The following is a 27,000-nucleotide window of genomic DNA, read 5'->3' as shown; positions in this document are numbered from 1 at the left end:
GCTTCGCTGAGCGCCTACAGCGTTCGCTCGCGCGAGCATGTGGAGCATAGAGTTTCCTACAATATTCTAGAGGGAACTCTGGCGCTGCAGTCGTTGACCCACCATGGGAATGATGGGAAATAGATGGATTTGTCTGATCTTCGAGCTTGTGGATTCAGACGTTCTTGTGGCTTTCTTATTACGCTTTACGTGCCTTCATTCTCGTAAAGTTCAGGGCACTATATACTCTTCGACATGCACGAGACGCTGCGAACACGCACAATTGCTACTAATTGCAACGATTGAGCCTGTCGAGGTCGCCAAATCGAAACGCGCCAAGCGTCTCAAGGCACTGACTTGCTCTCGATAGATTCATAAGGACGTTTCGCATCGCTTATCAATGCATGCGTCCGTGGCGTAATAGCTGCAGCTATCGCTGTAGTGAAGGGTTTCGGCAAGGTAACTGGAAGCGTGGTAAACTGGGGAAAGTGCCGTGGCTTCCGGAACGGAGAATGGCCTTCCACCCCGGTCACTTTCGCCAACGTCAAGTGGCTGACGACACCCGTTAAATACCTAGGCGTCCCGCTGGAATATTACAAAAATAACGAGTGTTGGCAAGGTCAAACAAGAGAAACACAGATAAAAGCAAACAAGTGGAAAGGTGGACATCTGTCAATGTTTGCAAGAGCTACAGTTTGCAATTTGTTTTTTGTCGCAAAATCCTGGTATGTAATGCAGCTATTGCATTGTTCAAGGGTAAATATACAGAAGTTGCACCGAGTCTTCGCAGTATTTGTGTGGGCTTCGAATTGGGAACGATGCAGTCGAACAAATTTGTTCAGGCGAGTTAAAGATGGAGGTTTGGGAATGACGCACCTTTTTATACGACAGGTCATAAACCGGTTTTTATTTTTCAGCGACTTAAGCGATCCTTTCTTGCGCACGGTATGCCAAGTGAGGCTAAGGAGCACGTGACCTGGCTATGTAGTCTGTACAGAGAATATGAGCAGTCCTGTTTGTGGATTTCTTAAAGAAATTATTATGCGAAGCATATTACTAGAGCTCAACCCAGCTCCTCAGGCGCGGCGGTGTCGCCTTCAATGACCTATAGTGACCCCATGCCATACCACGTGACACCGTGACGTCACGACAGAGGAGAAACGGGGCTCCAACTCGCGCCGTCGCTCGCGGCGTCGCGGCGGTATATAAGCAGCTGCGCTTGTTTCTAGGTGGCTTTGGCTCAACTCTTGCAAGATGGGGTGGGTGGGAATCGAACCAGGGTCTCCGGAGTGTGAGACGGAGACACTACCACTGAGCCACGAGTACGATGCTTCAAAGCGGTACAAAAGCACCTCTAGTGAATGCGGTGTTGCCTTAGAAACGAGCTGTTTCTAAGGCTCAGGCGTGCGTCGCTTGCTCAGGCGCACATTTCGTTGCCGCGCCGAACGCTGCGTTGCTCGACGCTCACCGCGACCAATGCGGGGCGCGTAGTCGCTGCGCCGTAGCGCATCGTCTTACACCCCTTGGCGGGTCGACGGGAACGCTGTCGCGTTCCACTCTTGAAGGCGAAGCAGAGTAACGCATGAGTTGTTTCTTCGTCTAGCCGAACCAAATATAGCCAAGCAACAGCAGTTCACCAGGCTAAACAGTGGTTCAACAACTAAAATAAAGGCTAGTATGCTTGACATCGTGGGCTTAACCTTAGCTAAGCCACAGCCATTTTTTTTTAAGTGTATGGTTCTTCTGCGTTAGATTTTCAAATGAGTACCTTTTTTCAGTGAAACGTAAAACTCTGTACAAGGATTGTTGCAAATTGGTCGCAAGCCCCAAGGGTAGCGTTGGCCTGACGGCCTGGGGCACAGCTGGAAGCATCCGAAGGTCCTGGCAAAGGATGAGTCGACTGCTAACAGAACAACTTGTTTATTCTAGCATCGCAAAAGAGCGGCCGGTCAGGTCGACCGAAGTGGAGAAACGGGAGACCACGTTACTCGACTGAATAAATTGAAGCTTCTCTCTTGGCGTCCGGAGGCAGCTGCTTTTATACTCTCGGAGTCGAGGGCAAGAAGGAACGGCTCGGAAGAGGCGCACGGACACGTTGTGACAAGTGACAAGTATCCGCCGGGCCGGCGCCGGTCAGACCTCCTCGCTTCACAGTTGGGGAGCTCCTCTCCCCGGCTGCCGCGCTTTGACAAGCGTGGGCACCATCATGTACACAGACACGAAGACACGTGGCATTGAAACATGCCTGGACGCGCTTAGCAGGAGATGTGGGGCAGCGCTGAACTGGCCAAAATGTCCGCCGCTGTGAACGAAGCCCCGGCGTCCGTTGCATCCGCGCCGGCTATACCGCACGTCGGAGGCGAAACGTAACAGAATGTATGCGATGTAGTTCTCCCTGTGCCAATGTACAGGGCCATATGTAGTGGAGGCCAGGGTCAAGACGTGCTTAAGCGGGTGAAAAGAATGCAAGTAAGGCCAGGGACCAAGTTTTTCTTTTTTAAGCTTCACACGGGTACGTTGACTGTCAAAACCTTTTTAGAAGATCGTGGTTATTTCTTACCCTGGGGCTCGCATTGCTTGATCTGTAAGAAACCAGAAACTATAGATAGGTATTTCTAGATTGCTGGGCGGGTGTCTTCTTTTGGGATGTACTTCAGAGGACTATCAAAAAAGACTTTCCTTTAGATCCACAGGGTATTAGATATTTATCTATAGAAAACGATGATGGACTGCCGTTTGACCTTATTATGCTAGTTGGCCTTCACTGTCTATGACGCGCCCGTATGGCGGGGTATCACTGCGATCCAGATGCTCGGCCTGCACGAATGCTTTTTCGAGAATGCATGTCGAGATTTGTAGAATTTCAGAAAGCACAAGATTGTGTACCTGCGTGGCTGTCAAGGGTGGAACGCTTGACCGCGCTCAAAGAATTCTAAAATAGTCAACCCTGTAAGGCTGACACTTCGTGCTGAAAACTTGCTAATTTATCTTGTTTTCTCAAATGTCATTTGTTGTTTGATACAGTAGTACAAAACAGGCAATTAAAAAAAAGCGTCCGTGGCGTAACGGTTTCAATAGCAGGCCTCTGTGCTAGAGGTTCCGTGTTAGAATCCTGCTGTCGGACAATCTTAACATAGTTTATTTAATTAGTTATTAAAAACGACGATTTTACAAAGTCACAGAGCCGCTTCAAGTCAGAAGGACGAAGTTTAGGCAAATCCATGCACTTCCCACAATTCCAATGCTAGGCCAACCGCTCCCATTGCAACTCCCGTGTACACTAGCGCCAGAGTTCCCTTAGTTATTATTGTATGAAACTCTATGTTGTGCAGTACGTGAGGCTCCTCGCGACAGGCTGCAAATAAAGAAAAACAATAATTATAATAATCTAAAACAACGCATTAACAGCCGTATACTGCAGCGTGTTTGTTTCTAAGGGTTAAGACTTGTTTCATTCAAAACTGAGCCTATATAAAATATTATGAGCCATTCCATTCTGTGAAGGTGGATGACCAGCGAAGCTGCTTAGCACGTAGGCGCGTTGCTCCTGGGCAGTCCTGACTACCCGCGGCCTCCATATTACGACGACAGGAGAGAAGTGAAATTCAAAATGGAGGACGGCAATTAACTTGTCTTCCTGCTTTTTTATATACATTCGCGTGGACCACGGGACCACCACCCCGAGGATCCAGAGGAAACTAGAGACACGTGACGTCTCGACTACTAGCCATCGAAGAAGCCATTCTACTATGTGATGGGCGCACAGAAGACTCGACTCACATCTACACTGACACTCAAGAGGCCCTCAAGCAACAGAACTCCCGATCCTACACGACTACCATAGCGCACCGCACAAAACAAGCCTGCCGCCACCTGCGGGATAATTTTCGTACCCTGGACACCTGGTCACAACATGAAGGGAGCGGGGAAGAGGGCGGCCCATGAGGTTGCAGGCGAGAAAGTTAGAGAAGACCGCCATCGCAGCCGTGAGCCCGCCACTACGGGACCACACCTATAGCTCCCCGTCATCCATCGTTGTACCAGATCACCAGATTGCCCGGCTGAAACACGAGAGGAAGACTCTGCTACGGGAGTCAATTCCTAGCATCCTTCCTCCCGTTCCCACTCGCCTTCCCAGAACAGCCCAAGCTCTCATCCACAAAGCAAAAGCTAAGGCATCCATTACACCGGATGTTCTGAGCAAGTGGAGAGAAGCATAAGTAGAATGCCCCAACTGCCCTGCGATCAACGTCGATCTCAAACACCTGGTCTGGTCCTGTGCTGCCGCAACCAGCCTCATGCACAAGCACACTTGACCTTTAAAGATGGCATCGTACGAATACTGGGTCACACCGCAAGCAGATGCCACCAGAAGAATTAACGCTTTGCTGCCCTTTGCTAAGTAGGCAGGCATCCTTTCTTTCACCTGATCCCTTACCCCTATCTTAGGCCACACGCCATACTTTCTAATGAAAGTTTCAATCAAGCAATCGACGGCACCGCGACCACGGTAGTGCTGAAGGGAAGGAAAGTATAGATATACAAGCGCTTGGAACGCCGACAAAAAGAGGGCAGTCGCGGTCGCACAGCGGCAAATCTTTGAAAAACCTTCTTTTATCTGGGAGTCTACTGATATTGAAAATGGTGACTATTGATAACTAAGGTATTCAGTATGCATATCCGAGGGACGCCGACGAGCCAGCTGTGGAAGAAGACGACGACGAACGCGTTCGCGCAGGACCTGAGTATTTGTTGAGTATCCCCCATCGTGGGTAGGAGCCACACGTGCCAAAGGCTACAACAACAACAACAACATTTGTTGACGCAGAAGAAAAATGCACGGAACCCTAGCCATAAACAGCTTCGCTGTAAGAATAGTTGCGCAGAATTGCGGTAAAAAAACTTCGAACTATATCCAAGTGCGAACGAAGCCACTGTAAGAAGCCTCTCTAGCCTCCACAGCGTTGACTGCTTTGTATGGAACGGAGTATACGTGATCGTTGCTGTTAGCCAAGGAGCTTGTGGCTCCTACCCGCTATGAATGATTGGTCAGTAACTGGATTGATTCGGGGCGGAATCTAACGCTCCATGGACGCATTGCGTACTGACAATTCTGGTAACCGAAAATTAACGTATGACTATATATGATTCGAAACATAACCGCCGTGAACTCATGCCCACCAGGACTCCATGCGCGAATGTCTTGGAGCCCGAAACCCGAATGTCCAGCGAGGCGAAAGTCCCGAAATCGGATATTTCGTTGCTCGTTGTACTGCATTCAGACGCTCTGCTCATTCAGGCATGGTTGAGTATTCCGTATGCAGCAGAATTATGATCGCATTGATGATGATGATGATCTTAGAGCCGCTGGCACCTACCCGCTGTGGTGGATTTGCCAAGAATCGGGCAGATCTTACAAGTGGGTTGGGGTTTAAATGTAAAAATCTTAAATTATGTGGAGTAATTAAGTGATAACAATTAGAATACAGAGATGATTTCGTCAGCAGGCATTGTGATAGAACAAACAATAAAGGAAGACAACGAGCGAAGCATCAAATGTCCTATGCGATTAGCAATGAAATCTACTGGAATCACAAATTAATTTTTCTATGGCGATGCATAGATCTCTGAGTGAATGTCACAGCACAAAATCCGCGACGGACAACAAAGCAGGAGATTTCAATGGCAGGCCGAGCTGTCGCACAGTGATATGCGAGGTCCTCTTCCTCAGGGAGGAACAGCGCCGGCAGTGCAGTAAGTAATCATTTAATCGGTTGCAAAAAATGGTGCAATAGCGAATCGCCTCCTGAGAGGACGGTGATGATAGTGCCTTGCGGGCACGGCGACGAGGACGAAGCTGTTATGGCGGCGCCCCCGCGGAACTGAGCGGAGCTGCGCCGAGACTCCGGCGGCATGGCCGCGAAGTCTCCGAGCCCGCCCGCCGTCAGAGCCACCACCTCCAAGCAGTTCCTCGCCCTCGCCGGCTACATCTTGGGCCGCGAGATCGGCCAGGGCACCTACTCGAAAGTCAGGTGAGCCATGTGCGGACCGGCGGTAACCTATAGCAGCGGTAGTATAGTAAAAAGGTGTGTGTGGCACACAGAGTTGAGATTTGTGTATTCCATCCGGTGAACTGTGATGTCTTGCACTGTGTGCACCCATAGCCACGATTCGCCACTTCTCGGCAGAGTTTCGAATCGCTTTCGCAGGTCGCTTTAGGCGTACAGTACGTGATAGGAACGTAACTTTTCGTAGGCAGAGAGTGACAGCCGGTGAAGACCGATTGCTAGTGCGGTGGATGCTTACATTTGATTACATAGAACACTGACGTAGAACTTGCATGTTTCTCTCATTGCACTATCGCGACTGGCCATGATATGGTTCCCTGACATGACACCTAAATTGTTGACAGGAACCTAGACCAAGTGACCACTGTGATCTTATGCGCATAATGTTCTTACGACTCGCGTAGGTGCGTTGTGTGAGGCTGATTAATCTTATAGGGTACCATGTCGACGCATACCTGCTCAACTCGTGTTAACCGTTTTTCGCTGATTTACCTAAAGCTTTCTCTGCTGTCACAAAAAAAAAAAACAGTGCAAGTTTGAGCTCTCGCGGATAATTGCGCGTCATAATGCAGCTGCGAAACTGAACTCGGCTTGACTGCCGCGCCATGTTGCACACAGGAGTGCCGATTGCACGCATCGTTTACAGAATGTACGAGTTCTCTGCCAGAATATTTATTTGCCGGTGGCCGCGTCATGACGCTTCGAGTTTGGTAGCTAGTACACCACGATTATCTGCTCTGATTGTGTTTCCAACTTCGCCATGTTGGAAACACATCTCGCTGTCGTTTTTTATTGCCTAAGGTAAATACTAATTACGGTCGCTCTACACTACAGTTTACAGGTACCTCAATTTGGAATAAGCTTGGTAGTGACCTAACCACTCTAAGAACATTGCATACATTTCTTAAACAATTAAAACTTTCACTTATTGACAATGCGTAACACTGCGCATGCTTGCACATGCCCTCACTTTTCTTTTTTTTTCTTTTCCTATGCCGATGTTTTCGATGACGTAACAAAGAAAATTGTTAGAAAGATGTATCTCATTTGTGAAATGTTCCCTACTACTGTATTTTCTTGTTTTACTTATGCAGCTATTTAGGTTTTATGTGATTTTGCAGTGTAAAAAAAAACTGCTACCATAGAAATGTTTTTTTTTTCCCTAATAACAATCGGTGGGGACTCTTTAACAAATTTGTTCGGTCCCAAAAGTGTGTACTTTGCAATTGCATACGTTCATTATGTTAAATAAACTTCCAAACTTTCTGTGCTGACAGCCGGCGGTTTTAAAACTTAAAATACAATTGGTACCAAGGGAAGGAAACTCTGTCAAGGACATCAGATAATTATATGGCGGGACACAATAGGGGAAATTAAAAAAAATTGAATTAAATTATGGGGTTTTACGTGCCAAAACCACAATCTGATTATGAAGCACGCCATAGTGGGAGGATTCCGGAAAATTGGACCACCCGGGGTTCTTTAACGTGCACCTAAATCTAAGTACACGGGTGTTTTCGCATTTCGCCCCTATCGAAATGCGGCCGCCGTGGCCGGGATTCGATCCCGCGACTTCGTGCTTAGCAGCGCAACGCCACAGAGGGAAACTTGCAATCATGCAGGATAGGATCGGCCGCCAGTAGATACTTTTCTTCTTTTAGTATACATAAACTAGGCCGGTAACGGGGACTGCACCGCGAGATGGCATATCGGACGCCATAAATCTTCGTGCAGGATTGGCGTTAAGGGCGACCAGCGTTATGCGGTTAAAATCATCCCGCGGCATCTGGCACCGCGGGAGTACGTGTACCACTTCCTCCCGCGCGAGCTGGCCATCATCCCAAAGCTGAAGCACCCGAACATCATCCGCGTCTTCGACGTGCTCGAGATCAAGCGCAAGGTGTTCGTCGTCATGGAGCTGGCCACGCAGGGCGACCTGCTGCTCAAGATCACCAACGACGGCCGCTTCTCTGAGAGCAAGGCGTTCCACTACTTCGAGCAGATCTGCGACGCGGTCGCCTACTTGCACCGGCAGAACATCGTCCACCGGGACCTCAAGTGCGAGAATATTCTGCTTAGCCCTAAACGACAAGTCAAGTTGGCAGACTTCTCGTTCGCCCGACACACGCGTAAGCAGACACCTCTCTCCGTTCGTTTTGTCAGCGCGTTCCCTGGGTGTTGTAGGTGCTTGGCGTGCTCGCCGTCTGCAAGCGGTCCTTAATGTGTGGGGCATGGCGATGGGCCAACCTGCTCATATGAAGCAACTTTACTCATGTCATGTACTCATGTCATGTAACAATTAAAGTACGAACAGGGCAAGGCTCGTTTGACATCTTAGACAGAAGTAGGACAAAAGGGAATAGGAAACGGGGCAAAAAGGAGCAGGCAAACGCAAGAGATCCTTTTTTTTCTTTTGACTGGCATCAACCACGAACTGCTGTGTTCTTCGAAGATGTCGCACAGGTGTTTTACTCCCTGTTGGAAAATGAACTCGTGACTCAAAGGCGCGCACGCAGAATAGCAATGCCGTTCACATATAGACCTGTCGTCACCCATCTGCGGTGGTTTAGCGGCTACAGCGTTGAGCTACTAAGCACCAGGTCACGGGTTCGATCCGGCCCTAGGCATTTGATAATAGTTGCACTCTCCTGCTGAGTAACTTTCAACCTGATCGAGATGTTCCCGCGAAATTCAAACTCCCGAGGAAGTCGAACTTCGTATGTAGATGAACGAAATAACGAGGTTGTTTGCACCGTTGGGCATTGAAATTAATAGTAATGTAGCCGTCCTGCAAAGTTGACGATTTTTGTAAAATACTACTCATTTTGTAGTGGAAGCGCTCGGCACTGTTCGATAGATGGCCCGAGTGGGCAATTTTCTTAACTCCGCAACATGTCAAGAGATGACAACAGTTTCTATAGTTTGGGTTATTTGTTACCACGCTAAACATGGTAAACAGTGCAGATACAAGGATTAAAACAGATGGACACAAGCCAATGCCTGTTATGTATATACAGCGCTGTTGTATTTGTTCTCTCCTGTCGAAAAATGGCAGCGCGCAACAGGCTGAAGTAACGGAACAAGCGGTCGCTTCAGGTTTTGGTTGGGCGAGGTCCGTATAAAATAGGAGCAGAGCTGCAATCGTGTTCTGTCAGCTGTCGCCGCTTTTACATATACAGCGCCAAGAATATAAAAGTAATATATGGCATGGCACATATTCACTTGTCCTAAAGAATATTCTTGCACTTCGTCCGTAGTCTGTGCGCGCTTGATGTCGGCGCAGACATGTCAAAACTACCTAAGCACATCCTTATATATGAAGGCTCTTATCGCATTTCCTTTCATGAATTCAAGATTATTTTTCGATTGCGTCGCGCGTATATATTTTTGCACCTCCACAGTTTGTTAAACGTAAGTGAAAACTGTCACGCTAGCAGTTTTACTGTGTAACCAAAATCTGTCAGATGGATAACGCGTGTCACGGTGCACTTATGTATACCATGCAGCATAAATTGAAATGTGAACAGGAACTAACTGATTGAAACACGTTTCACGCGCAATTACGTGGATGCGCGATGTGTAAACGCTCTGTAGCCGGTTTATAAGAAAGTATTATAGTCCCAAATGTACGTTTCGTGGCCTCAGGCAAGCCGCCCTTATATAGATGCAGTGGAACTTCGAATCGGCAACCACGCATTGAAGTGTTGTTTCGGAATTGTTCGCATTTGAACATATGCTGATTGTATGCAGTGTGTCGGAATGGAACAAAAAAAATAATGAAAAACGAAAAAGAAAAGATATTTTTGTCCGGAACGAAAACGTAACCGACACGTTATTTATTAGTTTGTTTCGGAGTGAAACCGAAATATTTTTGATTCGGTTTTCGATTCAAGGGGAAAGTCGGCAATACGAAACAACGGACTTCAGGCAACGTCAGAATTAGCGCGTTTATCTCAGGCAGGGATAGTGCAAGCGATAGCAGGTCGAGCGCAGGCCCTAATCAAAGCCTGTCGTTCGGTGCACTATCAAATCGGCATCGTTGCAATACTCAAGGGTTGCGCGCTTAAGAGCCTATTGTTTCGTTTTCTACGGGTATCAACGCTTTGTTACCAAAGTTTTATCGTTCATTTATGTTCGTTTAAGTTCGTTGTATCACAACAGCGGTCTCTCATTTCGGCGAGTACACTCGATGACGTGCTGCTTCTGAGATGATGCTCAGTGCCTTGACTCAAGACAGTGAGCATGATCTCAGAATTCATAATTCACTTATTGAGAAAAATAAATACCTTACTGCGAAATAATAAAGTAAATATTCGCTTATTAAGAAATAATAAATCAAGAAAGCTTTATCGTTGCCTTGCTTAGCAAATTTTTGCATGCGAACCAAACCCATTACAAACCGTTACGGACCATCCTTTGTTTTTTTCGTTCCGGAGCAGAACAGCAACGAAACGTTTTTCAATGGAACGAAACTAAAACCAGAACGAAAAACATCTCGTGCCGACACCCTTGATTGTGCTTGTACAGAGTTTCTTCTCTCCGTGCTATTGGTTGCTTGCGCACTTCTTGCGTTTCGCCACCACCACCACCACCACCACCACCATTGGCGGCGCAGACAACGCGAACAAGCGCAAGGTCCTGAGTCGGACGTTCTGCGGCAGCGCGGCGTACGCGGCGCCCGAGGTGATCCAGAACATCCCGTACCGGCCCAAGCGCTACGACTCGTGGAGCCTCGGGGTGATCCTCTACATCATGGTGTGCGGCCAGCTGCCCTTCGACGACACCAACCCGTTCCAGCAGGTGCGCGCCCAGATGAGCCGCCAGATCAGCTTCCCGGCCTCGTACGGCCTCACCAAGATGTGCCGCAACCTCATCAGGCACCTGCTCGAGCCGTACGTGCTCTACCGTTGCTCCGTGCCCCGCGCCATGAAGCACCCCTGGATGCGCAAGGAGAGGATCAAGCGGAAGCTCAAGTCAGTGACGCCACCGCGTGCATTCTTTTCCTCGAGGGACGCCATAACAGGAAAGCGTTAGCGGTCAACTGCCAACCGAAATTTTTGGAGCGGGTAAAAAGCGTAGTTTGGAGATACTGTCGATACAGTGAGGCCTCCATGCGAAATTTGACGTTTGAAACACCAGGGAAAGCTCGCAGAAGTAGCCGTTTTTTGATACCGAAACTGAAAACGAAAGTTAAAAAAAACGACGTCGCCATTATCCGCTCACCGGAAGTGATGCATGCCGAAGAGTCTGATGGTTGTCAATAGACTGAAGTCTTAGCGACAACCATCTGGTGCACGCGAGGTCTGCTTAAGTGCTCTTTAACGGTTGCTAACCAGAAAGAAAAGAAAGATTGAAATTACCAGCCCAGCGGGTTTGCTAAGATTGCTCTAGGGGTGTATACTGCTCGTTTCTAAGATATTTAGCCAAAGTGAAACTTCGTTGCAGTTGGCCCCTAAGTTTAGCTGCGCTTTCCACTTCTGCAGTACTAGTAGAACAGTCAATAAAGACGCAACAGATCGTGATGTCCCGTTTGGGAACCTTTGAGGTATATAATAAATAAATAAATAAATAAATAAATAAATAAATAACGAGAGACGCATGGCGACACGTTGTTTATGTAGCTATCCGGGACGTGATAGATTTTGAGTTTTTTAAAGCATTCGCTCGGACTTAGTTAATTGCTTATCAGGCGTCAGTTATTTAACACAGAGGAAGAAACACACCAAATACACCAAGAAAAAAATGTGACTTTTCATTTACTATAACTTTGTCTGCTGCACATTAACTGTATACTATACTCTTGGCTTCGCGACACTCCCATAATCGATGCGGGTGTTCAACTGGTGACCTTGCATCCTGGTATTTCGTCTGCTGAAAATCTTAGTGTTATTGTCACGACGCTCAATTAATTTGATGGTGCCGAGCTAACAGTCCTATGCCGCTTCCTTGAACGCGTGCATGATTGTGGACAATCGGTTAGAGAAATACAATATACAGCTTTCTCGAGCTATTCGTGAGAAAGAGCACACATATGTGCCCCCCTCAGTTGTTTCAGCTGGCGTCCGTGGGATGACGGCTATGTAAGAATGAGAGATTTAAGCGACGCGCACCGCTTACACCATTCCGGGACGTTGCGACTTTGCCGTGCTTGTTGTTGCTGTATTGAATGACGTGAATCAGTGTATCGCAATGACATATGTCGTGTCTTGTGTGCTTGCGCGTTATTTCACGCCCATGTTGTGAAAAATTGTGCGGTGTGCAAGAACTGAGTACGCGCCTGAAGTTTCACCGAAGTTGATCTCTGTTTACAGAAGCAGCTTGCAGAGAGCGATATTAACTAACTTTGCCGTTGTTATATGGCAGCGCATTATTAGGAAACTCGCAATATATGAGACATTGAGTTACGTGTATTATGCAGTAAGTGCTGCGGTTTTATTCAATGTAGTGCTGTGAATATGTCTTCTTCATTTTTATTCTGTCTGTTGTGTTAAGTGTGCTGAAGTCCATTCCCTCTCTCTCTCTCTCTCATGTGTGTGTGTGTGCGTGTGTGTGTGTAATATCTGTGGGCGTTGTGCAGATTCAAGCACGAAAGAGAATAAAAAATCGTGCAAATGTTACAGTAAAATAGCAAAATTTCCAACAAAAAGATAAATGAAAAAGATACCGCAGTTTCGGCCGAAAGGCGCAGCATCGATTGCAATAGCAAATTATTATTATACAGCTATACCCAGTAAGGATGATAGATTTAGCAGCCTCATAAGCTTGTGAACATTCGCTTACGAAATAAATTAGCAAGTATAGTGTCACACGCGCACAGGCAAACATGAACACATCTCACTCGATGAGCGCGTGCACTCGCTGTGAAAACGCTGGAGTTAGGAAGTGCGGCAGCAGCAACGAGCGAATTGACCTTCGTGCTCTTCTCGTTTCAACGCGAACTAAGCGATCAGAACACAGCGCGCACGACCCAAACAGGCCTCGCGCCTAGACTCTGTACCCATCGCAGATCGATTTCAAAATAGGGCCCGCTCGGCGGTGCTCAGCCGCGCAGCCTCCGCCGGAGTAGAACCGCACCCCCCTCCCCCGGTGTCTTGTGCGAGATGGAAGACGTGCTTCCTCTCTTGCGCGCGTGATATCGAGCCACCATCCTCGGCTCACCCTACGGCACGGCACGGCACGTGGCCACGATTTTATCGCACGTGGAATTTATACGAAATATCACGGTGACGGCGGACATGCGCCTGAAGTTTCCATGTAATTGCCATCGCAATCAAATAAACATAATGCAATTTCGGGACTGGGTGGCGTATACGGAAAACATATCCAGTAGGCGCCAGGGGGTCAGAGCTGCGCGCCTGTTGGCTCTCGCCACAGGCCACTTCCGCTAGCATGGCGGCGCCCAGGGACAAGGCCTCCGACGTTGCCTCCGAGATTTAAGTTTGTTTACGCTCCGACGCTGGGCTGCCGCCGCGGTGAACGCGATGCAGCGGTGGGCACTGAATCCCATTTGGTGTTAGGAGCACGCATAACTTGCATTGTGGTGCATCCGAGGCACGTGAAGCAACTTGAAATGCTTCAAGAAACGCCTGTGCAACGTTACGCAAGGGTGATGTGCAGGCCATTGACTACGCCACGCCTCGCTGCCGAAAGCCGCGTCGCCCCGTTTTCAACGACGCTGGAAAAAGCATTCATGCGGAAAGTGGACACGCGCCACATCGAAAAGGAAGAAGGCGGCGGCATGATCACGGAGCCATTTGCTGAGGCCACAGCAATAACGACGACACGGTAAGTTTTTTGTTGCAGTTCAAAAGTGCGATCAGGTAAGACTTAACGCCGCATACGTTACGTGGAGCGTGTACTTGTCCAAAATAATTCGACGCCGCACAGAGTGCATGCCACACAGAATGAGAAGCGCGCATATATCTGCAGGTGTGCGTCCATGGGCCTTGAAAGCGTGCTTCAAACCATAAGCACTTTCCTGCTGCCGCGCGTGCGGCTTAACTCTGACACCCAATTCTCCGTGGGATATGATTTTCTTAGACCCGCTATGCATAAAGGAAAAGAGCGTGGCCAACACGCAATCGTCTTGCCTCTTGTTGGAATGAAGCGTAGACCAATGGGGAACCTCTACTAAAACACCGAGCTTGCTACGATTCTTCAGTTATAAAAAAATAAAGGAAAACAGTAATTTATAATATCTTCAACGCACGGCATCTTTGAAATGCGGCGGAGCATTTAATGTATTGCAGTGAAGCGAGTGAGAATTTGCGCGCATACGCAGTGTAAGCAGGACTTTATATGTATTTCATGATGGTGAATGTGCTTTAAAAAGCTCCTCCACAATACTTATAGGTACTGCGGTGAAACTGTATATCAAGCGAAAAGAAAAATAATACCGGCAGACAGAGGCCTAAGGTGCACAGCTAAGATAATAATAATGACTACAACTGTGGCCCAGTTGTGTTTCCAGTTTTTATAACATGTTGCTTACGCTTCGTAAGCGCGCAAATTCGCACTTCGCTTCTCTGCAAGACACTGCATGCTTCAGCGCGGAGGCCTCAGGTGAGCACCTGAGATGATAATAAAGGCCAGACCGTGACCCAGTGAAGTTTCCCGCTTTTATAATAGTCTTGCTTACACTGCGTATGCGTGCAAATTATCGTTCGCTTCACTGCAATACACTGAATGCTTCGCCGCATTACAAAAATGCGGTGCGTTGAAGCCATCATAAATTACCGTTTTATATTCTTTTTTTTTCATAACTGAGAAATCGCAGCAAGCTCGGTGTTTTAGTAGAGTTTCCCCCCTTGGTCTACGCTTTATTCCAATAAGAGGCGAGACAATTGCGTGTTGGCCGCGCGCTTTTTCGTCACGCATAGCGGGTATAAGAAAATCATATCCCACGAAGAATCGGGCGTCAGAGCTAAGCCGCACGCGCGGCAGCAGGAAAGTGCTTATGGTTTGAAGCACGCTTAAAAAGCTTATGGACGCACACCTGCAAATATATGCGCGCTTCTCATTCTGCGTGGCATGCACTCTGTGCGGCGTGGAATTATTTTGGACAAGTGCGCGCTCCGCGTAACGTATGCGGCGTTGTCTTACGTGATCGCACTAGCGTTCTCGAACAAAGGTACTTTGAACTGCAACAAAAAATTACCGTGAAGTCGTTATTGTTGTAACATCAACACTGGCTCCATGGTCATGCCGCCGTCTTCTTCCTTATGGCTGTGGCGCGTGTCCGTTTTACGCGTGAATGCTTTTTCAGCGTCGTTGAAAACAGAGCGACGCGGCTTTCGGAAGCGAGGCGTAGTGTTGTCAAAGGCCTGCACACAACCCTTGCGCAACGTTCCACTGGAGCTTCTTGAAGCATTTCAAGTTGCTTCACGTGCCTCGGATACACCACAATGCAAGTGATGCGGGCTCCTATCACCAAATGGGCGTCAGTGCCCACTGCTGCATCATAGAGCTGCATCGCGTTCGCCGGCGCGGCAGCTCAGCGTCGGAGCGTACACAAACTTAAATCTCGGAGGCAACGTCGGAGGCAGCGTCCCTATGTGCCGCCATAGTAGCGGAAGTCGCCTGTGGCGAGAGCCAATAGGCGCGCAGCTCTGACCCCCCCCCCCCCCCCCCCCCGGCGCCTACGAGATAAGCTTTCCGTATACGTGACTTGGTGCGATGGTATGAAATGACTGTTTCCGATAAAGTTAACAAAAACGTTGATGATAGGCAAGTTTACTAGCCCAATGTTTTATGTAACCAAACAGGGTGCATAGCACGCAAGCACACACGCACGCACGCGCAGAAGCGCGCAAGCGCGCATATAAATCAAAGAAAAATATGCCCACACGGGGCTCATTGCGGCGTATCAAAAGCACAGTGTGCGAAAGTTTTTTGCACTCCGCCATTCCACGTCTTCAGCCCTCGCACCTTTTTGCGCCGCTGTACTGCAACGTTCGTGTTTTCACCCGGATGATGCGTGTGTCGCAACACGCGCAGGCACATGAAGGACAGCAAACTGAGCGAGCTGGGACGGAAGGGGAGCGACGTGAGCAGCGCCGGGTTGCGGGCCGCCCAGTCTGACGTGAGCATGGCGCAGCTCGCAGCAGGATCCCCGGGACAGTTCAGGGCCCGCGCCATGTCCGCATCGTCGATGCCGCGATACCGGGAGCGCGAGGACTTCGACGACTCGCCCGGCTACTACAGCAAGACAACGCTGGCCTGCAACACGGACGAAGGCCCCATCGGCTGGGGGCAGCCGGGCATGCAGTACATGCCGAACCCGATCTTCCAGCAGCCCATGCGCCAGGGTCACGCGGTCGTCAACACGCGCGTGGTCCCGCCCCCGATGGGTGGCGGCTATGACGCCATGGGAATGTACGGAAACATGGGAGGAGGCATGATGGCGGGGACGGGATACATGTCACCCATGGCCGGAGCGGGAATGTTCCCCATGCAGGGAGCGCCCATGATGGGCATGCCGCCCCGAAGGCGTCGTTCGGGCGGCAACCTGAACATAAACGTGGCCACACCGCGCTGCTCAATCTCGGTGTCCAGCAGCTCGTCGGGGTCGTACGTTTAGGTCGAGGCGTTTCTTCCCTACGCCCTGCAGCACCAATGGAGTGTTCCGGGAGGACCAACGTTGTGTGCCAACGCTACTGGGAAGTGTATATATAGAGAGCAACGTATAGTCGCGGCGTGCCCAATACCCGTGCTTAGAGCGCGGTACGTACGGTTAAGCAAGAAAAAAAAATTAGAAAGAACGCGATGCCTGGACGAAATTAAGGATATTTCTTGGCAGCGGTGTGAAATTTGGTTGTCACGTGCTGTGCATACCGTTAATTATACCTCCGCGATGGGGAACGCTTTTCATTCGACCTACCGCTTTTTCGGGACGATGACGGAATCGTTCTGTGTTAAATATCTGGCGGGGGGAAGGGGCTTTACTAAACGGCGTGTATTGTAGAATCCTCGTTCCACAATTTACTTTGGCCTCAAATAAAAATTTCGCACCAGCGCAAATTATAAAGCCTTCGGCTATTTGCTACTATAGAGGACACATTAATTGAAAACGGAACGGTTGCCGTACAAATCGCCAAGTGGAACGTCTGATGCAATCTTAAGGCCTTGTTCTAGGTAATATTAGCTAACTGTGCGATCATGTTTGCTGCTTACAGTCTGCGAGGAATCAGCGGAGAGAAAGTGAGAGAGGCTGTAATTTTTTTAATGGTATACGTGTACAGGTGATAGCATAGCCAAACGCTTGCAATATTACTACAGATGATTATTATGAAAGACGAGACATTAAAAATAATTACGTAGATCAGACATTACGTAGGACGCATACGCCTCACTACAAGTGTACGTGTGCATACCGTTTCTGTGCAAACGTATTAAAATTGATTGTGCATCACTAGTTCAACTATGCAAACCGTGAACCCTCGATTATTTGTTGTCAGAACAGTGCGCCGCGGACAGGCGCGCATCACCCGATTTTTTCTTTGTCCTTGTTTCGGATTTACCAAATAACTTCGTAGTTAGAAATAAGTAATCGCAATGAGTCAGCCGCGGGGGGTCGCAATACTTTTGCTTGCCATGTGTTCCTGTTGTGCCCTATAAAGACGTCAAGAACAAGATTCGATCCGGTTTGGTGCCGACGGTGACGGATGGTTCCTTCTATTGTCTCTGCTAAGGTTATTTAAGACAGCAGCATTTCTGGGACGCTTCTTACGCGTTGCGTTGCATCTGCACCTGACAATGGTATCGGATGGGAATAAATAAATACAAGACAAGCGTGACGTGGAAAGCCACTTGCCTTCCTTTGTTTTTGGAGAAGAACTCGTAGTTGCGTGTCAAGCGACACTCCGAACATGCGAAAGCGACCTGCGCAGCTCCTCGCTCTAGGATTCGCCGTCGTCTTGCACCTTTCGGGTAAGTCGCGTTAGATCAATTGTGCGGTTCATGAAGGAGCTGGCACAAGAGAATTAGGGTTAGCTTTATTAGCCGTGCTGCTGGCAAGAATGTTTGATGAGGTTGCACAAAAGTTTCCGGCGCATCCTTTCTTTCTTTTTTTTTTTTGCCTGTGGCTATTATTAAGAAACACACTGATGTAATAAGAGGCGCTCAGGGGAACGCGGACAGGCACGCGCCTGCATTCCTTTCGTTCCTTCTGGGTGCGTCATCCCCCCTCCCCTCCCCCCGCTTTTTGTTCAACGCAAAGCTTTCTTCCCCAGCCAACCCCTGGTTTCGCCTGGGTTGGTCGGCGGTCGCTCGGTCTGGTCGTTGGTCGGCCGCTGACTGGGTCCGCGCCGAGTAGAATCAAAGGTCACTTAAAGAAAGAAAAAAAAAATGCAGGTGTTTCCGGCGCCAGGATCCGAACATCGGCCCGTCACCCTCCTCCTGAGACTACTTTCGGTGTGCAAACTATTTATTCTAGCTCTTCATTCCTGCCTTTTGAAGCAAAGCTTCATAACGTTCAATTGAATGGCAGAATCTTCGCTGACGTTAATAATACTTGGATGTGAATATTTTTTATACTATTGGTGAAAACGGGCTATTTGTTATTCAAAAACGGTAGTAACAGTTTTCGATATTTGATTCGCTTCTATCGCTTTTCAATTCGCATTCAGTTCGGCCTTAAAAAAATGCTCAATTGATGCGATCCTGTTTGTCTGATGCTGTCAAGATTGGAGGCTCAATCCCATCGCTCGTAATCAGTTGTCAAGATTGGAGTCGGGCATGAATTAGAAGGTAGCTGGCCCATGCCGTCGTCCAACTTATTCACGCCGAGGACGTTGTTGAAGGGAAGGACTGCTTCTCATCGAGAACGAGGAATATGGGTTTATTTACAGTATCTACATCAGGATGTTGCAGTTAATCAGTCTAGCATGACTGCGAGAGAAAGTGCACTGAGCAGCCGCGCAACAGCGGTTTATAAACACTCGGTCCTCCCTCGATCCCAAGGTGAGGGAAACGTTCGACCCGGAGACAAGCCGCTTCTTCGCGAGGGATTACACACACGCTTACACGCACAAACGCACACACACACGCGCACACACGCACACACGCACACACGCACACGCACACACGCACGCACGCACACGCACACAGGTTCACGGTCCCCCCCGTGGGCGTATTCGTCGGCTGTTACGCTTACCGTTGCACATGCTCCGCGCGTTCTTTCGTTGGTGACGCGCTTCGTGACGCGCCTTTCGCTACGTTTTTACGTGCGGCCCTTTATTTGCATGCCTGCTTGTATTGCGTGTCCCTGGCGTGTTCGTATACTCCACACTCAGTTCTTTGCTTCCGTTCTGCGACCGATTGCGACACGTTTAACCGACTCGATTTTTCTTTGTTTCGCGCCACTGTCTACGTCACAGCCCATGCACGGCGCCGCGACCAATCGCTTCCAACTATACTAACTGGCTTTCTACGGTAGATATATTATGTACCTTATGTACTCTCAGTCAGTCCGAAAAGCTCATCCTCTGTGGACCGCTAGGCCTTCCGTATAATCGCTTCCGCTCAATCGCCGTTGCTTGCGGAAGAATTATCGGCGAAATAAATACAAGTGCTTGGTTATAATGCATAGCGCGAAACGAAAAATGGTAATAATTTGGTAATGCTATACCGCCTATACTATATGGCAATGCGCCGTTGTAATATTCTGCAAGAACATTCAGTAGAAAACTCACTGCATGCAGAAACGCACGTGTGAAGCTAGCATTCCTCCACATTCGCGCAAATCAGAATTAGTAAAGTAAAAAAAAAAGAAGAAAAATACCGTAAACAGACAGGGTGCCCCGTCTGCGGTTTCAGTACGAAATTAAAAGAATGAGGAATTTGCTTTTCATTTTCTGTTCTTAGAAAGAATCTATTACTGCAGTATTTATGAAAATAGAGTTTTGAAAGAATAGCCGGTAAGTCTTAATTGATTCAGCGTGTGTCTTTTTGAGGTTCCTTTAGCGCTTTCGAAACGAGTGGCGCGCGTCCTCCCTTAATCTGCCATGTACGTGTTCTTTGTCTGCAACATGTTGGCCCAGTCATGAGGGATACATGTTCTCTTTTGTTTCTGCTGGAACAATAGATGGTGCGGCCGGAGAGTCATGCCCGAAGACGATCTGGCGACAACTTGTAAGTCCCCCGAGTGTAGACATTCATCGTGCACTCACCCATTCGGCTGAATAGTGTCTGCTTTTGTCAATGAATACAACTGGAAATTAGGTGGCCGAGGCCTTTGTCCACACGCGCAAGGAGAAAGGGTAGGGATCGAGTGGTGGAGGGAAAGAGGGTAAGAACAGCTGACTCATAAAACCACCTTGTACGCTGGACACAAAGGTTTGAGAGCATACCTGACGCAGATTTTCTGCACTCCTGCACAGTGTACTATATATGCCGAATGTTGACCAATGAACGTGATAGTTATACAAGTAGAAAGTGAGCGAGAAGATCAAGAGCAGCGTAAGGGGGTGATTTTTGAACCACATGAAGCCAACGGGTGACGAAGCATATGGGAAATTGCCTCCTATGCTTAATTGAAACGTCGAAGTTACGATACCAACAATACAGGGGCGTTCAGCCTGTCAGAGGCTGAAAGCGTGCGGTGCTTTACCATTGAGGTGTACCACGGTGACCGTGCTCCCACTTCTTTTTTGGCATTGGCCAATTTGTACTATATGAAACGAGCCCTGGCAGTGAATGTTAGCCAGCGACATTCACGGACATGACGGCGGATGTGGAACCTTCTTCCAACTGCAGGGGTCACGTGGTGCGTGAACTTAGGAACAGGCAACTGGTCAATACATCCCTTGTATGTTTCCTCATATCAAGGCTTTCAAGGTCTATAGACAGAACAGTACAGACCCTCACTATAGACAGAACAGTTTACGTGATGGCACCGGGTACATTTTTTATACAGTGGCGGTTTTAGTGATGAGATGTTTTACGACACTCTTTCGGTCACGAAATTTCTTTCTCGGTAACGATTAGGCTTTGCACACCTTGGACCATTAATAATGTACGCGATCAATCAAGTATTGCTGAACGTGGTGACCGTTTAGGATAATTGTAAGTTAGCGCTAGCATTACTCCCTCTGACCGTAAATTCGGGGCTGCATGCATGCTCACCTGAACATAATTATGCTTTCATTCACGTCGCAAGAGCTTTTATATGTTCCTTAAGTTTATGTTTCTGGTTGACGAACATAGAGTAATTAGGAGAAGCTTTGCAAGTTAATTACTGGGATTATTTTTTGTTTTAGGTTTCAACGCACTTGATTTTCGCAGGGGCTCACGGGGTACCTGAGCTCGTGCAGGTACTGGTGCAGGGGCTTCCTGCCCAGGATTGGTTATGAAAAAGATGGGACGCCCTGCACGGTGAGTTGCCGCCATCTTCTTTGTTCTTAGTGTCTATCTTATTTGCGTGCTTGTCTCAGCGTGCGGCGTCATCCCAAGCATCGCGGTGCAGTTGCACAGTATACTGTACGCCAATGAAGAAAAAAAGAAATAAAGAAAGGTTGATATCACTTTATTAAAAAAAAGAAAGAAAAACAAACCGGCAGCAATTTGAGGCAGAAGCAACTAGAACTACCTCAAATTGCTGCCGGTTTCATTTTAGCAACAAGAACTAGCCACACAACAACAACAACGACAACAACGACGACAACGACAACAACGACAACGACAACAACGACGACAACAACGACGACAACAACGACGACAACAACGACAACAACAACAACGACAACAACGACGACAACAACGACGACGACAACAACGACGACGACAACAACGACGACAACAACGACAACAACAACAACGACAACAACAACAACGACGACAACAACAACAAAAAACCACCGACAACAACAACAAAAAACCACCGACAACAACAACAACAAAAAACCACCGACAACAACAACAAAAAACCACCGACAACAACAACAACTACGGAAAGGCCGCATCGTCGTCGTCAAAAGCTGGAGTGACGAGCTAATATTGTGCAGCTCCAGTTCAGAGCGATCTTCATCCAGGGATACCGACTCACTAAGAGCCTGCGAAAAGGACTTGGGACCGCTATCTAACGAATGAAATAAATTGTGCCACTTTACATCTCAAAGCCGTAGTATGGCTATAAGGGATGCCTTAGTGGGGTATTCCGGGTTAATTTTTACCTCTTGGCGCTATTTAACGTACGCACAAAGAACTCATGAATAAAGAACTCCTGCCTCGTCTCATGAACAAGAAGACGAGGCACCTAGCTGTCCCGTCGTCTACTCATATTCGTGGATTTGTTTTTTTGCTAAGATAATACTTTCGAATGCTCCGACGATGGATAGTTGTTGAAACAGCATAGCTAGAAGTGCTGCTTAATGGCGCGTCTAGCCATGACAAAAATGGAATTTTGGCGCGAACAGGCACGATTAACGAAAGGAGGAGCTATGAGCCCCTCAGAACACACATACAGAAAGCAAACCTATCCTTTTTATATGCACGCCCGTTTGCGCCTAGATTACAGTTCGGAATGTTTCACGAACTTAGCAAGAAATTCTTCTAAGATGGCTTTCTTTGCGGCCGCCAATCCACAACTTCGCATCTCGGTGTGAACGACGAGTACGCGACAAGATCCAAGGGATTCATGTTCAGGAAATGCTGAACATGCAGTTAGCCCTTTGCGGAAGCGTCTTCTTTAAAAAAAAAACACACAAAGCTAGTTAGAATTACAGCAGGCGAAATATACTGAGCGCACTAGGCACTGTTTGTAACCGCGCTCAGTAGCGTCCGGCACCGTCTGCGGAAGAGTGCGAAGAAGGTTGTTTGTGCAGTACGCAACACGACTGCTTGTTTCATTGTTTTTTTCCCACCGTCCTGCTTAGCATTACCTAACTCACTTGTACCACTTTTCTTAGTGTATAGTAGGGAGCTAGAAGGATGTCGATGGCCTACAGGTTATTAGATCTTGCCGTTGTGTGTGGGAGTTGGCCGACGTTGAGGAGGATCTTGAGAACTGAAGGTTTATTTACATTATTTACAGTAATAACACAAAGTAATGAACAGTCATAAGGTCATCGGCGGCCGGCAGCAAATCGGACGCTGCGGCCCGTGGCAAGAAGAACGAAAAAGCTCTTCTCCCTGTCTGTCGTTTTTAACCCCTTCGGTCTCTTGGGGTCACGTCATTTTCGGCCAATCGTCGAGCCAGCTCAGGTGCCATCATTTTTCTGCAATGTTAGGCGCCCGTGCAAGTGTCGTCTCATTCGGCCAATAAGGACGCTCCAAGGGCTCCATTGTCCGAGGGTTGACTTGCCTCCGGCGTCGCCTCCTCGCCTGGAAGCGCTCAGCTGGAGGAGACGAGCTGTTCTCGAACGACCTTTCAGAGCCGCAAAACAGCTTTGGTCGAGACCAAGATCACCCACCTGAAACCATGCCAGCCTCCCGTTGCACTTTCGGGAAGAGTCAAGCAGGGGTGGAAAAAATAGCTCGACATGCGGCCCATGAGGTGGGGGTCGCCAACCTGTCTGACGGGTCCGGTAACGTGGTAGACGCGCCCCGGCGCACCATAATTGGAATGCGACGGCGAGTGGATGTGGTCGGGGAACTGGGTGATGCCAGGAAAAGGGTCCGTATCCAACAGCTCCTCCTCGCCCCGGAAGTTCGGAATGGCCGGTGAACTCAATTCGCTGACCATGAGGAACGCTGATGGAACATGTAGTGTACTGGTGACGAGCCTCGTGTGACTAATTTCTGGATCCCGGACCCTGGAGAACGTACGTAAAACAAACGAAACAACATAGCGCTGCACCACATGCAAGCGCAGGCTCTTCACCCCTGACTCGCCAGGCTATTACTATGTCAAAATCAACCCTGTGTTTTCTTTTTCCTTTCCCCAATTTTGATAAAGCAGTTCCAAGCACCTCTCTAAGCAGCTTCCCATATCTCCCCGAATGCCGACAAGGCCAGAGTGATATTGGCGCTGCAAAAGAAACGGGAGAAAGTGAAACAATTAATGAAAACAACTTTCAATACACAAGCCAAGTTTTGAAACTACAAGTACGACTTCCAGCCCATAATAACACTTCCTACCTCGTTAGTCAAAGCAAGGAAGGTAATACGTCGGTTTACCGAAACAACCGGCTCAAACTATCCGCGTTCCCATTTAACTTGCCCCTTTTGTAACGGACGGTGAAGTTATATTCCTGGAGAATTAGACTCTATCTGAGCAAGCGTCCGTTCTTAGGGGACATGTGTCTGAGCCAGGTCAGAGGACAGTGGTCGGTCTCGAAAGTGAATTTTGCTCCGTACAGATAACAAGATAATTTCTGGACCGCCCAAACTAAGCAGGCGCAATCTTTTTCGGAAGCGCTGTACTCCTCCTCACTGCACGTTAATTTTCGGATAGTATACAGTACCGCATGCTCCTCCGCGTCTTCGCCCACCTGGCTGAGGACGACTCCCAACCCTCTGTCACTAGCAATTGAATGTGGTCGGGGAACCTGAGTGATGCCAGGAAAAGGGTCCGTATGCAACAAGGTACAGAGTGTTAAATGGAACACTGGAGTGCAGAGTATGTCCGGATTTTCCTCTCTCGCAAGAGTACAACTGCTTATAGATTTGCAGCAGATCACTTGCGGTTGATACAGCTTACTCATTTCGACACACATGTGCAGTGCACTGACATTGCTTCCGCAGCCACTTGCAGCTAGGGTGCCAACAAAGGGAGAGGCGCACGTTTGAGTGTTCCTTTAACAGTGGACGGTACTGTGCACGTTTCATTCGAGGTTTAAATGCAATAAATTTTAGTACTTAACGTTCGAAAACTGCACAGTGGCTTATGAGGGACGCCGCAGTGGAGCGCTCTGGATTGAGACTGACCAACGACCTGGGGTTCTTTAACGTCTACCCAAAGTACGGCATGTGAGCTTTTCTCGCATTACGACATTTGAATGCAGTCGCCGCGGCCGGGACTCGAGCACGCGACCTTGTGCTCAGCAGTGCAGTGCCACAGTCGCCGAGTCACGCGCACCGCTATAGCGTGGCTGGAAATTACCCGGAACCAACCGTCCTTGTAAAAGCGTATTCAGAGAAAAAAATAAGTGCGCACAATAAAAAAAAAAAAGAAGAACGAGAGTCGCCAAATTTTCATCGATTACACACTCGGGGTGGGCCAAATCCAACATCTTCTTCCCTCTCCATTTTACTGCTCTCGCAGAGATTCTTCCGAAGCGGTGCCTGCCGGAACGGTTACTGCATCACGGACGTCCCGCCCGATCCGAGTCTGCAAACACGGGGTGACGGGGCCGGCGGTCGAAACGGTGGGCGCGTTGTCCAGTCCACCGGTAGCGGAAGCGCTGCGGCCGTGCTGCCGTCCAACGCGCAGGGAGCAGCCCCCACCGGAAGGGGCACTGCTGCGACCAACGGAGTCGTTGCCGGCGGTGTCGTCAACGCTGTGAAGAACAAAACGACCGAGGCGCGAGGCCCAGGGCAGCGAGTCCCTGCACCCGCGTCTAAGACCTAAGGCAACGTTACCGCCGGGAAACAATAATAAAATGGTATAAGCTGCCTCTTGGCGATGTATGATACCGCTACCCACTTTGTAGCTGCCTGGTATTCCTATTGCAACGATATACCCATCCTCTGAAAAAAAAAAAAAACTTAATTGGCACAAATGGGCCCTAAGAGCAAGCTTTAACTTGGGAGCTCCTATCTAAGTACGTGGCAATGGAGAAACCTTTTTTTCTCGGCAACCGCTGCACCAATCGGGATGACGTTTACTGCATTTAAAGTAAAATAGTTAAAGCCTGCCTACAAAAACGAGTACATTTCTTTCATTTAGGCCTACAAGTTTTTAGAAAATAGAATTGTGTATATTGTGAAAGCATAAAGTTTACAACTGTGTAATACAGCAATGAAAAAAAAAGTATCACAATTCTGTAAACTGCATCTGTTGAAACACCTGAACGGGCAAAATTGACGCCTTAGACACCAGTCTGTAATGCATCACCCATTTCATAGTGCGACTTTCGTAAAACCCTCATAAATATTGTAACAATATCGCGCCGAGTCATATATCAAATTTATCCACTTCAGAGCTCTGTATTCACAGTATATAGTTCTCACGCAATGCTTGTTCGTGAAATCAGATGCTGGCCACTAATTCCCGCCAAAATTAATGTGACGGGACTCGGAGAATACCTTCGCATTAAAAGAAAGAAAAAAAGACATAGAAAGCACAATCTAGATGGTCGCACAAGCATAATTAAAATGACTATGCCGGGAAATCAATATTTTTTCAACGTAATTATGCGCTTCTTTGCGTGTACAAGTGAAACATATGGGCAAAAGCGTAAAGCGACAGCGAACGTTGCGCAGGTTAGGAATCAGATGCCAGTTCAGCCATCGATAGCGTTTCATTATTCCGCGGTGCTGTATCGGCCTTCCGTGGATAGAGCCAAAACCTTAATGTGTGTTCAACCTAAGGAAGGCTGCCTGTGCCAGTTCGCTTCAGTGTCGACACTTCGCATGAACTCGACAAAGCGTGTAAGCATTGCGCGTTTATTGGGTCCCTTTATTGAATGGAAGAATGACACTGCGGCCTCGTTTTGACAGAGGCAATACGGAAAAGAAAACGCATACGCGCGCAAACACACACACTTCGCATCCGGCGGTCCCACTCCAGTCGAACTCGCACAAATGAGAGGAGGGTATCTTGCGCTCGCGCACCGTTCCTGGGAGCCATGCGGCCTTGTAAGAGCGCGGATAGAGGTGCCCAAGTGCTGGGTTCTTTGGCCACTGCACGTCCCACGAGGTATGTTTTACGGTCAGATGACACCAGCACCGCATGTTGAGCAACACATCTGCGGTGTTGTCGATGTCTTTCATCGCTGTCAGCTGTTTATATACGTATCGCGCGCACGCCCTCTCCTTGGCTCTATAGGTACGCCACTTGGCAAGAACATCATCA

The 27,000-nt window shown here is 48.4% G+C and overlaps 1 protein-coding gene across 1 annotated transcript; it reads left to right on the top strand.

The window, feature by feature from the left end:
- The first annotated feature begins 5,315 nt into the window (after positions 1–5,315).
- LOC126525174 (testis-specific serine/threonine-protein kinase 3-like) lies at positions 5,316–25,600 on the top strand. The gene is made up of 7 exons (XM_050173226.3): positions 5,316–6,011; positions 7,782–8,176; positions 10,663–11,020; positions 16,044–17,975; positions 20,131–20,177; positions 21,330–21,419; positions 25,249–25,600. The coding sequence occupies exons 1-4, from the start codon at positions 5,893–5,895 to the stop codon at positions 16,624–16,626; spliced, it is 1,455 nt and encodes a 484-aa protein (XP_050029183.2). The 5' UTR covers positions 5,316–5,892; the 3' UTR covers positions 16,627–17,975; positions 20,131–20,177; positions 21,330–21,419; positions 25,249–25,600.
- The last annotated feature ends 1,400 nt before the right edge of the window (positions 25,601–27,000 follow it).

This window comes from Dermacentor andersoni, chromosome 3 (genome assembly GCF_023375885.2).
Source record: "Dermacentor andersoni chromosome 3, qqDerAnde1_hic_scaffold, whole genome shotgun sequence".
Classification (NCBI taxonomy): Eukaryota; Metazoa; Arthropoda; class Arachnida; order Ixodida; family Ixodidae; genus Dermacentor; species Dermacentor andersoni.
The sequence above is the reverse complement of the archived record's forward strand: the minus strand, read 5'-3'. Positions and strand labels throughout refer to the sequence as shown.